Source organism: Plectropomus leopardus, chromosome 23 (genome assembly GCF_008729295.1).
Source record: "Plectropomus leopardus isolate mb chromosome 23, YSFRI_Pleo_2.0, whole genome shotgun sequence".
In the NCBI taxonomy this organism is placed as follows: domain Eukaryota; kingdom Metazoa; phylum Chordata; class Actinopteri; order Perciformes; family Serranidae; genus Plectropomus; species Plectropomus leopardus.
In genome coordinates, this window is record NC_056485.1 from 19622836 (window position 1) to 19640836 (window position 18001).

General features: G+C 40.6%; 1 protein-coding gene across 1 annotated transcript in view; it reads left to right on the plus strand.

The window, feature by feature from the left end:
- Positions 1–12113: 12113 nt before the first annotated feature.
- LOC121961984 (cytochrome P450 26B1) overlaps positions 12114–18001 on the plus strand; it is a 40883-nt gene continuing 34995 nt past the window's right edge. The window contains exon 1 of the mRNA XM_042512140.1: positions 12114–13330. Coding sequence (XP_042368074.1) covers positions 13127–13330 — 204 coding nt within the window. The 5' untranslated portion in view covers positions 12114–13126. The remainder of the gene's footprint in view (positions 13331–18001) is intronic.

Below are 18001 nucleotides of genomic sequence, written 5' to 3' on the forward strand. Positions count from 1 at the left end.
ATTGGTGGCTCAAACTCCTGAGAAACAAGGCAAGGGTTTGGTAAAAACACCCAGGGTCAGTCGCTTCAATGCTGCTGGGAAAAGCCACGAAGGGTCGGCAGAAATACACGTAGAAACATCGCAACGAGTTGGTAAAAACAGCCAAACCTTCAACCTTTGACCCCCAAATTCTAATCAGTTTATTCTTGAGTCCAAGTGGACGTTTGTGCCAAATTTCAAGAAAGACCCTCAAGGACATTTAGAGATATCGTGTTCACAAAAATGAGAAAGATGAGATCACAGTGACCTTGACCTGTGAACTATGGACACCAAAATCCAATCACTTCATCCTCTACAAAAGTGAATGTTTGTGCCAAATTTTAAGAAATTCCTTAAAGGTGTTCTTGAGATATTGTATTCACAAGTATGAGATAGATCCAAGGTCACAGCGACCTTTGACCTGTGGCCACACCGAATCAGTTCATCCTTGAGTCTAAGCGTCTGCGCCATATTGGAAAAAAGTCTCTACATAACTCTGTGAAATATGGTCTTCAGAAGGATGAGACAGGTCATAGTGACCTCGAAGTTTGACCTATGACCATGAAAATCAGATTACATCATCTTTGAGTCTAAGTGGACGTTTGTGCCAAATTTGAAGACATTATCACGGACGTAGAGACGGACAGAAAACCGGGAAATATAATGCCACAAAAAAAAAGAAGGAAAGGAAGAAGGTCAAAAAGCCAGGGAGAGAGGAATGTGAATGAAAAATCAAGACAGACATCGAAGATGTCTTAAAAATGGGAAAATGACGATGTGCTAATTTAAAAGGAGAAAGATACGAAACGTCTTTTTTCTGTCGTTTTCTTCTTTGTACATTGCTGATTCTCTTCAGCAGAAACCAACAGTACATGTTCAGTTTTGAAGCTCCTCTCTGTTACCAATTCATTTTTTGTCACATTTTCCTCTCCACGCCTCATTTGTTCTCGTCATTTATCATTATTTTGTCATAAGAAAGCACGGTCCCTCCCTCTCTGCCCTTCCAGCATCTCTGTTTTTCTCTTTTTCTTTAAGCTTCTTCATCAGAGGGTTTGTTTGTCACATCAAAAGCATCTACTTTCCTCCGTTTTGTTGCGTCATCGCATGTTGCCGTGACAGCTGACGACGTGTCCCTCTCTCACACTCTGACACAAAGACATTTTTTCTTAATTTAAACCATTCTCCGTCCCCATCAGTAGCATAATGGTTCCCCGCGGAGCTTTTGACGTCCAGAGAGTCAAAGACTCTTCTGAAAAGAGGATCTAGGTTTTGGTCGAATGACTCAGAAATCACAACAAATGGAGCCAGTGGATGCTCGTAAATAATAATTTCATTTTATGTCTGTTTTATTTTTGCATGTAAAGAGTTCCTTGAATTAAAAACGTCCTCGTCTCATCATCTAAAATTACAAAGTGCAAAAGATTCCCACAAGCTGAGACACTTTAGATTTACACATTTCAGCTAAATTAAACTCAGTTGTCGAGTTACGACTGCGCCAAAAAAAGTTACATTTTCTCTCGACTTTCTGGGAACTGCTGAAGCTAATACAGTTTTTTATTGTGGTCGACAAACAGACACAACACAAGCAAATGAAGAAATATCTTCACCAACTCGACGACAAATTCACAGCATTTAGAAAAAACAGAAAGAGAAACTAAAAAGTTATGCACACAGCTGGCAGACACGTGTTGCCATGGTTTTCGACTCGTTGTTGAAGTTGACTTTCCGTCAGTAAAAGTTGGCGGCTGCGGCTCGGAGGAAGAGCGGGTCGCACCGCATCGGTTTGACAACACAAAAAAATCAAGTTGTGTTTCCATGTGTCATTTCAAATTTGGTGATTTCTCTTGTTGTCAACTTGACATTTTTGTGTTGTCAAATCGATGATTTCCCGTCATCAAGTTGATATTTTGTCGTCAACATGATGTGTTTGTGTTGTCAAATTTGTGTTTCCAAATGTTGCCAGCTTGATGTCTCTGTGGTGTCAACTTGATGTTTTCGTGTCATCACATTGCTCTAATCTTTCCATGTAATTAACTTGATGTGGTCTTGTTATCAAATTCATGGTTTGTTTGTAGCTAAGCTGATGTTTCCGTGTGCTGTCAGCTTCATGTTTTCAGGTTGTCAACTTGATGTGTTTGTCGTCAAATGTATGTTTCTGCTTGTTGTCAAGTTGATGTCTCTGTGTGTTGTCAGGTCATGTGTCATCAAACTTTCATGTGTCACGAACTTTATGTTTTTGAGTTGTCAAGTTCACGAATGTTTTCCAAATGCTGCGTTTGTGTCATCAAGTTGGCGATGATTCATTTGCTTGTGTTGCGTCTATTTTCAGTGTGTTTTACTTCACTTTCAAGAGCACGACTCTGGAGGAAATGTTGGCTATGAGAGCAGCTACAGAGGCAAAAAACACGAACAAAAACACACAAAACATCCTGTGACCAAACCGTACCTGAGCCCTGCTCAGGGGCTCTTTAGCAGTGATGTCTGAGGGAGCGACAGCACCAGCTCACTTCCCCTCCGGCAAGACTGAGGCTTCAAACCCGCAACCTCACAGCCCACAAAAAGCAGCTCATTGTAAAACTCAGCTGTCCTCTCTGTCCTCATCCTGCAGACATGCAAACAGCTCTGATCAAATGAAGCTCTAATTAAGTTGTCGCAACCTTGTGGAGTTTCATAAAAAAAAACCACATCCTAGTTTTACTCAGAAGTCTTCCCACAAGTCCCGATCCAGAAAATTTAGCGAGGAGTTGGGGGGGGGGCGGCCACTTTGTACTTAATTAGTTCAAGAGATCTGCATGTACTGTTTAACCACACTTAGTCAGTGACCCTGAGTGTATCCTGTGGGCATCAAACCCGGCACAGATCAGTCTTCTAAATTTAGTCCCAAAATATGTCTTTTATTCAGTTTTTCTATTAGGTGTTTTTTTTTTTAAATCACAATGATCTTAATGGCACACTTGCAAATAAAACGTTCCTGCATGTTTTGCTTTGGAAATTGCTATGAATAAATGTTATTGTTATTTATTAGAATAAAAATAGAGTATTGACCTTGTGAACTCTTTGGTCTGGATCTGCCACCACAGGCACAAAAACGGTTACTTCATTAATCCGACGTTCACAAAGTGTTTATTAACACTCGAGGAAGCACATGAGGATTAAGTTCATTAGCAGCGAAACAAAGAGTGTAAAAAAATCCCCAGTAAAATGAACCATTAGCCACATCTGTAACTACTGAGCGACTTTAACGTTTCACTTCATTTAGATTTTAGTTCATTTTCTCTTTACGATGGCTTTGCTGTTGTTTTGTTGTTGTCCTCTTCAGCTCTGCCAGGTCATTTTTATTATGCATTCATGACCGCGGGTCTGCAGCTGTTCTAATGACGGTTACCTAAGAGCACTAATGATGATAAAATGTGCAAAGCTAATTGGTGCAGCCTGGGATTACATAGCAAAAGGTTCAGTAACCCCATTTCCAATTAATGTAATAAAATCCTATCCGATGATCGTCTTTTTCCAGAATCACTTTGTGAAGCCAGTTCAAATTTATTCACATATTATTTACATCTGCGTGTTTGAAGGTCCAGAGCAGAGATACTCAGCTGGCTTTGTTTAAGGGCCACTTCTGTAAAAAGACGGGAGGCCAGGGGCCAGTCGCTGCAGCCCCATATGTGATTCTATGATTTTACGACTTTTTTAGGACTTTTCTCAGATTTTAGGACATATACATGATTTTAGGATATCTCTAGGATTTTGAGAGAGTTTTTGGGGTTTTGGGATTTTTCTAGGATTTTAAGACATTTCTAGTATTTTTTAGGGTTTAAGGATATTTCTAAGATTTTAGGACTGTTTTAGGCTTTTAGGATGTGTCTAAGACTTAAGAACATTTCTATGATTTTAGGACGTTTCTGAGATTTTAGGATATTTCTAGGATTTTAACACATCTCCAGAATTAAAGGAAATTTCTAAGATTTTAGGACTTTTCTAGGATTTTTGGACATTTCAAAGATATTACGACGTGTCTAGGATTCTGGGAGGTTTTTCAGATTTTAGGCAGTAACTGAGCAGTATGGCTGCATGCAGGGGTGCAGCAGTTTGGCTTCTGGTTTTTGTGTATTTTTATAAAACAGACAAACCAAACACTGGCTCTAGATAGCGAAATTCATGTTTTTTTTGGATTTTGTGTCAGCCACCGTAGATAGAAGCCCCTACACAAAGATCAGCATTGGAAAAACAATGTTTTTTTTAACAACAAAGGCAGGCTCTCTTTGTCATAGCTGGCTCGTCATTCTCTGAAACTTCAGCCAGAGATAAGAAGAACAGCTGAGGTGGTTATCAAGCGTCTCTGCTAACCCGAGCTTTATGCTCGCTCTTTCAGTACATTTTGCTCACGATACTCGTGATCTTTAAGTGAAGTAAAGGATCTGACTACTTCTTCCACCCCTTCTCTGTGAGGGTTGGAGAGGTTAAAAAGTTATTCAACATATTTTGGCGATGCACCCACCAAACTACCATCATTGCCAAACTTGCTAAATTTGTCCTAATTCGTAAATCGCTTGTGCTCCATCAGCAGATAATAGCAACCCTCCGGCGTTGACCAATTGCACCGGCTGCGACTCTCCAAAATTCCCTACCCTCCCTCCTGTTTTTACTTTGGAACACCCACAAATCCCCAAAAAACAGCAAAGAAAAGGCTGATGATGCAAATGTCTTTAAACGAGTCTCTGGCTGTTATTTGCCTGCTTGTAAACTCTCAGAGGTCTGACTGCGCTGCCTGTAAATCTGTGTGTTACTGTAAGTCTGTGATTACTGTGAGTCAGTGATGATGTCACAGCTCGCTGACCTCACATGACAGGGAGCGCCGTAATGTCACCCAGGCCGCGGGGTCAAAGAGGAGACACTAATGAGGTCATTATTGACTGTAAAACCTGTGTCTTGTTTGTGACTCTCGCCTCGCTCCTTTAAAACTAAGTCAAGTTTGAATTTTATGCCTCACATCTTGACTGCGTTTCATTGTTTTTATTGTTGTCTTGAATTTTGTCTTCAGGTAAAATGTGTTTGTTTACTGAGTTTTAACATTTTAAAACCTTGAATTACATGTTACGCTCAAAATCGACTCACTGTGCAACTTTCTTGGGTGGTTCATTGACTTATTTTTGCATGAGAGTCTCTGTCAGTCCTGTGTCAGTGGACAGACAGGAGACTCATAATGAGGAGCATCAAAAATAAAGAATTTCTCCAACATTTTTTAAAAGTCCTGTTGTTTGCTCTGCTCTACACTACCTGTTTTTCTCTGATTTGCACTGTCAGCTATGGTAGTCGTATAGTACGTATGGTTAGGATTAGGCAAAACAGGCACAACAGGAAGCAAACATTGGACTCACGCATGAAAGTCCGTGGTTAGTTGGATCCATCCACCACTGCACCGGCCCTTAAGAGACCTTTGTGTGCTTATGGGGGACATCAGGACTTTTCATATTGAATATTTTTTTCTGAAAACAGAGCACTAAGTGAACCCTAACCAGCTAAAAGCACGCACAATACATTTAACCCTTTAGAACCTGGATCGGCATCAGTTTTGTTGATGCCCATTAAAAGCATTTAAACGTCTCCGGCTAAGACTTGGCGAGATATGTCCAGGAAATTGAAAAAAAAATTAGTAAAAAATGACAAGAAATGACTTGTTCAAAATTTTGCCACAGAAATAATATACGTATTTAGCACTTCCTCTCATTCTTTTTCCTCGATATTTTCTGGGTATTTTCTTGAAACCTTTAACTAATTTTCTGCTAATTTTGGGCCATTTCTTGCTAAGTTTCTCATTAACTTTTTCATGTATTTTTTTTAAGCAATTAAGCAATTTCCACTGATTCAAAGGGTCAATATTACATTTCTTATAAGCTAATTTAATGGTGATATAAATGAACTCTACTGTACCTTTTTTTTGAAAAGATTGACTCAATGTCCACAACAGAAAAACAGCCATCCAAATTACTAAAAATAAAAACTTTTGTCTCTCTGGCCTCATAATATTTTACAATGCTGTCCTTCCCTTTTTCCTTCTCACCTCCATCTCTCTTTTTTCTCCCTTGTCATGCGTGTGTGTTCGTGTGTGTGTGTGTTCGTGTTCGCTTCCTGTGTCCCACTAAGCCCCCTAAAGCCTAAGCTAAACACCTCGGCTGTGAAAGGTTGTTCCAGGGTCAGAGGAAATTGAAAATACGCTCGCTAGCAAAACTCACACGCATCATCATACACACACGCATACACACACACTCTTTTCTTTCCCCTCGCTGACTGTCACACACCCACACCGTCTCCACTCGGGCTAACTGAGGTAAGCGAGTGCGCGTGTGTTGATGTAAAGTGTTAAAAGCTTAAACGGACATAGCGGTGGAATGTAAAGATAAGGCGTCTTTGCTTTTACAAAGAAACACACACACACTCGCACCGCAGCCACACGGTAATTATCTAACTTACACACATGACGGCGTTAATGGGCTAAGCACCGCCAAATCTTCCCGTCCCCTGACCTGGAACGGGAACACTGGAAGTCTGACACATTACACAAGAGGTTGTGACCTTGTAATGGAACAGATGAGGTCACCTAAAGCTCCAGTAGAGATTTTTTAACTTTTTTTTAGGGTGGCAGATGTTTGGTTGTGTGTTTATGAACACACATGAGGGATGTGAATAAGAGCTGGTTTGAACCTTCACTGACCTCTGAATCAACAGTCATCGCCTCGCCACTATCTGTTCAATCACAGCTTGAATCAGAGATGATTTCATCTGCATCACCGACTCCTACGCAAGGTTTGTTTTTTTTGCCCAAACTCTGAGATTCACAACACGACTCGATCAAACCAGCGCTCCGTTGATTTTTACTGAACTATTATATGAGCAGCTGTGCAGCAGGTTGATGGAGCTTCAAATGACTAATGACCAGTTTACTTGTAAGGACATGTAGTGAATACTGACATACATTTAAACACACACACACACACACACACACACACACACACACACACACACACACACACACATTAGGGATGTCAGCATTAACACATCAATCATGATGCAGTTAAAGTTTGTGCATATTAACTTTTTAAATTCACATTAAATGCAGCCAATTTGTCGACAGTATTTGAAGATTTCTGCATATTGGGGTCCCTAAACAGTCTTAAAACGTTGCAGCCTTTTAGCTGAGCACACAGGTGCAGCTTATCAGACTGATGTCAGCGAGAAACAGCGTCGCAAAAAACAGCAAAGAATCACCAACCACATGTAGATGAAACTGAATTGAAGACGATAACCGCAGCGACATGGGTCATTCATACCTGTATGAACTGAGGAAAGCAACTAAGCTGGAAAGTGCAGATGTTTTTGTTTGTTTCCCAATCAAGACAATCTGGTAAGAATTGCTTTACGTCATCAATATGGACTTCAAAATTATTTGAAAATGCAAAAAAGTGGATTTTTTTAAAAAAAAAAGTGATTATTTGTGATTGCCTGTTGAAATTCAGCGAATAATTGGGATTTTAAAATAATAGTCATTTGACAGTTTTGCATTAACAATCTGAAGTTATCAAACAAACATAGTGGAGTATAAAGAACAACATTTGCCTCTGAAATTTGGTGAAGTAGGAGTAGAAAGTAGTATAAAATGGAAATACTCCAGTGAAATACTTGTAGCTCATAATTTTGGTTGAGTAGATGTACTTAGTTACTTCCCACCTCTAAAACGAGATATAAACAGCTTCATCTGTCCGCAGCGATGTGACGCTGTCCGTGGTGCTCACGCTCCCGCCCCTTTGCATCAAATGTAATTTTAATGTCGTTCTGATTCAGCAGTTTTGCAGCGTTTGTGGGCTGAATTACTGAACGTCGGTCAAAAGTAGAATGTGAGACCGAGTTTCATGCTTTTATTGTGAAATGCAAGTGAAACCAATGCTAATGAATTCGGCATTACGGCAACCTCGAGCTCTTCAGACTAACTCCAGGTGACCTTTTGAGCTTTCTAAATACAGACACGAAAGTACAGTCGATCATTTCCCACACTGAACAATTCCTCCCTTTTCAACGTTTAACCTTTTGCATAATCTGTGCGTCTTGTTTTGAAAAACAGGCTCATCTGTGCATGAATGTGGAGGATTGTACGTTAAGGCTGTTTATCTGGAGGATTTACATACATTACATACAGTCTTTTCTCAGAGTAATCCACAGGCAGGGGCGCAGGCATGTTGCTGAGGTTAAACAGGCCTCACGTATATACAGAAATTATCTTTAGCTTCTGATTCATGTTGAGCGGTTTTGAATTTATACGTTATTTATTTGTTTGCTCGTTTTTGAAGTTTCTACATGTTTGTTTGGTTTCTGAGTTTTTTTAATGGGAGGACGGGCTGGAATTTTTCTTTTTTTCTGTCTGCTTGTTATATGTTTATTTGTCACTATATTTACTGCTTATAAATAATGAAACAAATATTGTTCACCAAAGCATTGAGGTTTTTTTTTCTTTTTTAGTTTGGATTTCTTTGCTCTTTTGGCATTTAAGTTTAATTCCAGAGATTTAATGCTTTTTTCAGGTATGTAAATTGTGTTTTTGTCCACTTAAACTTCCCTCAAAGCTTATAATTTAACTGAACATTAATGATTGATCAATATGTTGCCTTTATTGAGCTTTAATGGCATGGAGTAAGTGTGTAGGCATTTTTCTACATTTAGATAGTTTTCTGATGGCCTTGCACCCACGTGATATATTTACTTAAGGGGTTAAAATATATTTTTTTAAAAATACCCCAAAAGTTCAATTCAAATTTAAATTCATGTCCTGAAAATCCATTTTCAGCATGGAAAAAAACAGATCTGTCATTTGAGGAGAACTTAAATATGCTGCCGAGTGTTCAGTACACCACTTATTTTCTGTGTTAACCCTTTGAAACCTGAAGACATTGGACTGATTTCTTTCAAAAACATAGGAAGAAGGACCAAGTTATGAAAAAAATCACCAAAACCAAAGCAAAAAGTTACAAAACAATCTAAACTTTTAACTAAAGTTTAAAAAAGCAAACAAACAAGAAAGCACTTAAAAATAAAAATTATTCTATAACATAACTTTAATTTGGAATTATGATAATAAGTATAATTTTCTGAATATTTTTCCAAAGCTTTAAATAAAGTGATCTTCTGCTGCATGTTATCCCTTCTCTTATCTGATAAAGCTGAAAAAGCCCCCAAAAATAATCTTTAAAAAAAGAAAGAAAATTATCTTGTTTTCTTTCTATTTTTTTTTTTTTTTGACCAGTTCTTATTTTTATATGCCTTAAATGACAATATTTCTATTCTAAATTTTGGAGGAATATTTTCATTAGTTTGTAGAATAAAAAAACATATTTGATGCAAATCAATCACCGAAAATTACACCATTAATCTCCGCCAGAGATCAGCCTTTGACTTTCAAATTTCGGGCCTTTGTGTTATTATACAGGTTTGTGAAGACTTTTCCAAAACTTTCAGGGTATGTTTCATTTTCCAAAACTTTTCCAGATTTTTCATGACCATACGAACCCTGTTCGTTAGGTTTAAAGATTTGATCGAGTCATTTCGACGTCAGAGACGTGTTTAACCGATGTTACATGTTTCATGAGATCAGTTGTGAGATGTCAGCGCTTGTGTGTTCACCAGAGGACGACGGAAAGATAAAATACTTTGCGCCGTCAACCCAAACTTAATCAAAACAATGCTTTCTTTTCTTTGCTGTCACTTTGCTCCTCTCTTTCTGGCCGGCTGCCATGTGTTTCTGCTCCGCTAGGCGGCAGCATTGAGCCGCTGTCAGAGAACGAGTGCTGGGAGGAAGAGAAGGAAAGAGGAAGAGAGAGGGGGTCTTTAGTGAAATTTAATGATTTTGACTTGTTCCTTAAATCTGTGCTGACTGAGAGACAACTGAGAAGAAGGAGGAGATGGAGAAGGAGAGGTGCGAACGTGGAGGAGAACAAAAGAAAATGGGGATTTAGATGAGAAAGAGACAAAAAAGAGGCACAAAAGTGAAGATTAAAACAAAGAAAATGAGGGAAAACAGCAGCAGAGTTAAAGATGAGAGGGAGAGGGGAAAGAAGAGGTTAAATATGAGCTCCAGATGGGTGTAAAGAGAGAAGAAGAGGTTAAAAATGGGGGAAAAGAGGGTAAACTGAAAAAAAATTGTGTGAAAATCACATTTCTGCTTCACTCACACTCATTACTGTGTGGAAGACCCTTCGCAGGTGTGTGTGTGTGTGTGTGTGTGTGTGTGTGTGTGTGTGTGTGTGTGTGTGCTGCAGCTGGGGTCAGGGTCTCCGCTCTGCTGCTCCGTTACGTAACGGCCGGTTCTACCCCTGATCACAGAAAAGTGAGGACCTAATTGAAGCCAGTCATTTTCTTTGGAACGGAGGTGGCGCAGCAGCGTGCCGAGAACAGCCGCGACTTCCCCCCAGCGCCTGCGCCTCATTGATCCGACTGCTTTCTGAAGACTTTAGACAGGAGAACCCGAGGACGGGACAGGGACACGTGGCCTGGGAGGAGAGCCGGAGTCGAACCTGTGACCCTTTCGTTTACCGGATGCTTTGAGTCAGTCGGTTCAGCTCGCAGGTCAACTGAGTTTTAATCAGTTTGGGATCAGGGAAAGCAGACAGAGGGGGTGATGGGAAATAGAAGAGAGAGGTGTAACCTCACTGAGCGTACTGTGTGAGAAAAGAAAGAAAGAAAGAAAGAAAGAAAGAAAGAAAGGAGCAGGACTCTGTTGAAGTGCCTTTGAGCAAGACGCTATTCCAGTGTAAAAAAGAGTTAAAGATGAAGAGAATAAGGTGATGATCTGTTCATTAACCCTTTAAAACCTGACCAAATTGGTTTAATTTCTTAAAAAAAATAAAATAGAGAAGGTGACAAGCAAAATTAACAAATGTTAGCAAAAAAAATAGTAAAAAGTGAAAATATGAAGAAAAAAAAAGACCTAACGCACAGACAAAACACATTTTATTTTTTTATGTTTTGATGTTATTTTATTCTGTAATATAATTTTAAATATAAATTTATTATAATTATAAACATTTTTTTCAATTTTTTTGAAAAATTTTCTGATAATCGTATTTTTTTTAGGTAATTTTCTTGTTACACATAACTAATTTCTTGTGATTCGTGGAACATTTCTGGACAAGTTTTGTCATAACCTTCCCCCACTATATAACCAAACCACCTTGCCCAGGTTTTAAAGATGAAATAGTTTGTGAAAGTCATCTGAGCGCAGCACAAAAACTGATGCTGATCCAAGTTTCAAAGGGTTAAATGGCCACTAAAAGAGTATCAACTTTTTGCTTTGAGACCAACGTTTCTACTCCAAAATGATGATTTTTATGCGCATTTGGCTCAATTCTGGAAACATTACGATCACTACTCCGTGCGTAAAGGCGCGTCTTTGTTGCGATTTTTTTAAAGCAATAACGGAATTTCGTTATTGATCTAATGCTGCCACTAGCCTGTTAAACCAGGTGACATTAATCCTGATGTGCGCGCGGCGCTGTTGCAGCCTGCAGGTGATTAGTTCAGGAGTGCGCACGTCCTGCACGGAGTCATAAACTGAAAGTCCCGCTCCTCTCCCTCTCTCTCTCTCTCTCTCTCTCTCTCCGTCTCTGTTTCTCTCTCGCTGGCGCGCGGCCAGCTCCAGCACGCTCCAAGCCTCCTCTCCTCTTGCGCCGCTTGCCGCTCACTTTACACCACCCCTCCTTCTGAGAGGAGAGAGGAGGGGAAAGAGGAGGAGGAGGAGGAAAGGGGGGGTCCTCCAGGAGCTGAAAGAGGTGGAGCAGAGGGGAGGGATGGAGGGAAGAGGAGGAGGAGGGGAGTCTCTCTGCCTCTGTAGCCGACGCAGGAGTGGAGGTGGGGTGGGGTTGGAGGGGGGCGACGGGAGCCCTTGGCCGCCTATTCGCCTTCCAGTTGCCTCCGCACTATATAAACACTCATTGGTGCCTCTGGCTTGACGCACACACACATTTTACGCACGCACACACACACACACACACACACACACACACACACACACACACTGAGGGTGACTTGTATAGGCAGCCAGAGAGAGAGAGAGAGAGAGAGAGAGAGAGAGAGAGAGAGAGAGAGAGAGAGAGAGAGAGAGAGAGAGAGGAGCGCTCTCAGAAACAGAAAGGTACACAGAGACGAGAGTGGACGACAGAAAGTAAGAGAAGGAGAAAGAGGACGGTGGCTCCAGAGCATCTCCTGCGCACCTTTTCCCTCCTGCACGCTCACGGATCTTAAAAAAACTCCACACTTTATCTTCCTCGTGTTTGCTCCAGAGAGAGATTACAACTTTTATAAACTTTTCTTTTTTCCCTATTTTTTTTTTTTTGGAGTTGACAGAGACGCGATTCCTGGAAGACTTTTCGTTCATTTCTCCCCTTCTCTCCAAACCAAGTCTTTCCATCCCCCGAGAAGTTTTTAAAAAGTAAAGCCCTTGTTAGTTCCAGGGCTCGGTTTCTTCACTTTTTCCACGTGTCCCACGGTGTCCCAGCTCCTGACATAAACGTGTCACCTAGAGATTTTTTTTTTGCTTGCCTTCAAGTTTCAGACTCATTTTAAGTCACTGATCCACAAACGAGACCAAAAATGAGATTTCAAACATCAGGACAGTGTCCAGTCTTGTGTGCGTCCTGTTCTAGATGCTTAAATCATTAAAAAAGTGAGTTTTGATGGTTTTCCACTTTACAAGCTGAGGTGTGATACTGAAGACACAGGGAGCCGGGAAGCGCAGCTCACCTGTAGCATCTCCTCCGCTCAGCTTTGATTTGCACTTTTTTACGCACAAAAACGCCACTTTGTGACCATTTGAAGAGAGAAATCCAATCTGTCTGAGAGAAAGAACCGCACTCCACACCGTTCATTCATTCTGAGAACAGCCGCCTCGGCTTTGGAGTGCGTAAAGGAGCTTTGCGCTTTTACGCAAAAAAAACCCAAACAAACTTTTTAACCTTCCCGGAGATCCAGATCTGATAATTTTTGCTTCCAAAGTTGAAAAAACCCTTTTCGCAGCTTTTTGAGAGTCATCCAGAGCTCCAGAGAGACCGCCGGGCTCTCCATCACCATGCTGTTCGACACTTTCGACCTCGTCTCGGCTCTGGCCACTCTGGCCGCCTGCCTGGTGTCCATGGCCCTGCTCCTCGCCGTGTCCCAGCAGCTGTGGCAGCTCCGGTGGACAGCCACGCGGGATAAAAACTGCAAGCTGCCCATGCCCAAAGGATCCATGGGCTTCCCGTTCATCGGCGAGACCTGCCACTGGCTCCTGCAGGTAAGCGCGCCCTCGGGGCGGGGAGGGGAGCGCGACACGGTGTCTGGATCTGCGCGGGTCCCGGTGTCTGATGATGAAATCAGCCTTATCTGTCTTTTTTATGTCATTCTTTGAGACTTTTTTGGCGCTCTGGGTTCATTCATCACACTTTTCCGCTGTTTTCTGTGTGTGCGCTCCTTTAACGGATCAGTCCACAATATCAAGTTACTAATGATGAGTTAGTCTGCAGCGGGACAGTGAGGCAATCTAATTTTGACTGGCAGAGAGCATTTTAACCACAAATATTGCACTCTTTCACAGATTTTGCCACATGCAATTCGTGCGCTCCAATTCGAGATGTTGCAAATTCTTGCTTTTCCCGCAACTTTAATCAATTTGACGCAACATCTCACGATGCGCACCGTTAAATCAAGTCATAAAGTCTCATCTCAGCGCGGATAATCTCTATTTTCTTGCAAAATATGTGTCTTTAGGTACATTTAAACTGCTTCATCCTCATCTTGCGCGCATGTGATGCACACAGAGCGTCTCCAGTCCGCGCACAGACAAACACGCGCGAGCATCAAAGACATTCACTTCACTTTTGATTAGTTTATAGCGCTGCAATCTCTCCCTCTCTCTCTCTCTCTCGCACTCAACTGTGGCTCCACCAGGCGATCAGATCACTTTGTGTTTTTTATTATCTCAGACGGGAGCGTGTCGGGTCAGCCAACCGCGGCGCGACTTTCCCTGCGCGTCAGGCTATCGATCTTATCTGATACGCTGCTGGCGATTAGTGGCGGCAAATATAGAGTAGAACATAAAGGCTGAGGATTTCAAATTAATGTTTGATGGTCAAAAATGACAAGAATGCGATTGGCTGGGTTTGTGCAGAGACAGAATGAGGAGAGAAAAGGGAGATTTCTGTGCGTAAAAGGGGTTAAGGTGAGGGTAAAGTGCACAGTGTTGCAGCTCCGCTCTCTCTGCATGCTGCATGTTTCAGAAATCAGTCCAAAATTCCTCCTTTTACAAGCTGATTGATAGAAGGTCGCAGTAATCCAGTGATGTGCATGAACTTTTTAAAAACTTTCAGGGACAAATACTGATCATTTTTGGGGTCCATTTGCTTCCAAAATTGGGGAACTGATCTTCAAAGTATCAACTCCTGATCAATCACAATCATTTGTGTGTCTGAACTTAAAAGGAAAAGCAAAAAAGGGAGTTTTATCAGCTAAGAGAAGAAAGCTTAAGTTTGCAGTTTGACCCCACCGGGCTGCACGCGAGTCCTGCTACTAAGCAGCCGTTGTCAGCGCGAACTGATGGCTCCCAGGAGCACGCGGACAGAAAAGGTTTGGGGGGGGGGGTGGGGGAAAAAACAAAAAAGTAACAGAGAGAGAGAGAGAGAGAGAGAGAGAGAGAGAGAGAGAGAGAGAGAGAGAGAAACCTCAAAAAGAAAGCAAAGGAGGGAGTGACGAGCGGAGGCACGTTGGCCGTGCGCGGGGCTTGAACTCGCGGTGCTCCTCTCCGTTACATCTGACACCGAGCGAGACGCGTTCCCGGAATGCAACCGAGGACCACGGCCAAGTTTATGTGGAGGGGAGGGGGGGAGTAATGTCAGTCAGATAGAGGAATGAAAGGCTGTCTATACTTATGAGGACCAAATGTCCCCAAAAGCAGAGAGGAATCTGGCACAAGTCACTTGGCCGGTCCTTTGACCTTGTCTTAAAGTTGAGCTTAATGTAGTCAATGAAATGCCTCGTGAACGCTGTTAAACTGCACTGTAAAATCTGAAAAGTTGATCTTACTTAAAATAATCTTGGAACCCGTTTGCCTTGAAAAATGTAACTGTAACTATTAGTCTTAATTTAGGTTTAGTTTACATGTAATGGTTAAGTTTACTTAAAATCTAATTATATTTACTTAATTTTCAGGAGTTGTTGCAATGTAAAAGTTACAAGTTTAACTAAATCAGTCTTTCTAGGTTTTAGCAACTTCAGTAAACCAAGTATACTGTGCACTGTAAAATGTGAATAGTTGATCTCACTTGAAATATTCTTGGAAACAAATTACCTTGAAAGTGTAAGCATATTGATTAGTCTTAATTTCATGTTAAGTTTCTATCTAATTGTTAAGTTTACATAAAACCTTGTTTTATTTACTTAAGTGTGGGGAGTTGCTGCAACTTTAAAATAAGTTTAATTACATCAATCTTTCTCAGTTTTGGCAACTTCAGTAAACCACTGTAAAATCTGACAAGTTGATCTTACTTGAACTTACTTTAAATAATTGTGGAGATCAATTGGCTTCAAAAAGCAGAGTAAAATTAGCAATACATCCTAATTTTATGTTTACTTTATATCAAAGTTTTAAGTTTACTTAACATCTTGTTGTATTCACTTAATTTGTGAAGTTTTTGCAACATAACAATGCCAATTTTTCTTTCTAAGTGTTAGCAACTTCAGTAAACTAAGTTAGTCTGACTTAATTTGATCATCACAAAGATGATCTTGCCAATGTTGGGGTCAAGAGATCTGCAACCTTTGTTTTGTTAACATGTTTAAAAATACGAATACGATTGAGTAGTTTGTGACCAGAAGAATACAGTGTTTATAGCTCAGTGAACTTGGTTTACTGAAGTTGCTAAAAATTGGAAAGACTGATTTAATTAAACTTGTCTCTTTTAAGTTGCAACAACTTCACAAAGTTAAGTAAATCTAATTAAATGTTTAGTCAATCTAACAATTAGATATGAAGTTTACTTACACTTTTCGAGGCATTTTTTAGTTGGAACAACTTCACAGAGTTACGTAAATTCACTCAATTTTATGCAAGCGGTAAGCAATAAGGTATAAAGTAAACATAAATCCAGATAATTAGTTGTATTTACTTTCCTTCTTCAATGCAATTGGTTACTTATTTTAAGTAAGATCAACTTGTCAGATTTTACAGTGTATGAGAGATGCTGGGTTGCAGCCTAATCCTCATCCACGCTGTGGGGAAAGTGAGACAGACAGAGATGGAGATCTGATGGGACCTTCTTGCCCAGATTGCTGTTTTATGTCTCAGCTACTAGTCTGCTGCTTGATTGCTCACGGAGACGACATGTCAGACAGAGACGGGTCGTCTGTCTTTGGGGGGAACGACCTCCGAATGTGCCAAGAGCTGGAGCGCGCTGAGCATTTGATTAAGTTCAAGAAATTAAGAAATGTAGTGGCAGATGTTAGGGGTTTTTATAGCAAAACGGTTTTGATTAAGAGTGTCAGACCGGAGGAAAATAGCCGCATGCAGACTTTTATTCCACTTCAACAGCAGTGTTTGATGAAGAGATAAGAAGTTCTTGATTAATGCTTTCATGACAAATACAGCGCCAAACCAAGTTTTGCAAACACTCACTACGTTTACATGCACAGTTAAGTCAAGCTACGGTTACAGCTCCATTGGGCCATTAAATTGGACTACTGTCCTCGTACAAGCAAGTAGGGAGAAACGATTTATTGACAGAGGTATGTCCGACTCCACAACGATAGGCGGCGATATGCCCCCTTTCAGCTAGTTGCAAAACTGAATAAGATAGTAAGCAGCAATGGGTCATGTTGAACAGTGAAAAAAGTTAAAAGGCTGTAAGCAGATCCAGAGAGATAAAGTATCTTGAGACAAACCTGATAGCTTTTAAAAGTGATATTTTGATTTTTTAGCTAACAGTTGCTCATTTATACATCAATTGGCAACATTATCATTCATTTTGGGTCAAGCTTTTGTCCACCTGATGATTCTAAGTTCAATATTCACTCTCTTTTAGCTCTGTTTTTGGTCTCCACCAAAGAAAAATATCTTGCTTTTTAGCCAGATACAGCAATATGCAAACACTAGCTAAGTGTTCCTAATTAACACATCCATTAGCAATGTCGTTATTCATTTTGGGTCAAGTTTTTGTCCACCTGATGGATGTTAGTCCAATATTTACTCTCTTTTTGCTCTGTTTTTGGTCTCCACCATCTCCTAAGGGAAATATGTGGCTCTTTAGCCTCTTAATTCTCATCTATGTTCACCAGCAAAGCTTTGTTTGTCTGCTTTTCGGCGTTGAGCAGGTAACACAGTAGGACTTTTGATGGTTTTTGCTGAAAACATTGGCCCACTGCGACTGAAAACGATGCCGTAGAAGCAGGGAACTGAAAGAGTAACGTCCTGGGCTAGACAACAGAGAACTTTTTCATACTGCCACATTGTTTTCACACAGAATAAACTCTTAAAATATTGATTACAGCTGCTTTAGTGACAGGTAAAGTAAAGTATCTAAATATAAGTTGTTCCTGGATTGCAGATTGTGTCTGAGGAATATGTCGTAGTGTAAAAATCTCTGGATAACAAGTGATTGGTGACCGTCTAAAAGTACCTTTAAAGGATTGTGCATTTGGAAAAATGTTTAGGTGTCTATGTGTAGATTAATGTGTGTGTTTATGAATCACATTTGTTAAATGACTGCAAACATTTAATTGTACATGCGTTTAAGGTTATGTGTGCCCATGCTATGTGTGTATCTTGATATAAACATAAATCTGAACCATGTAGGTAATGTTTGAGTGCACGTGTGTGTGTGTGTGTGTGTGTCTGCTCGGTAGTAACGCTCCTGCTTGGCACCGTCCCTTCGGAAAGCTCCGGCTCCTAATGAGAGCAGACAGGTCTTTGGCAGAG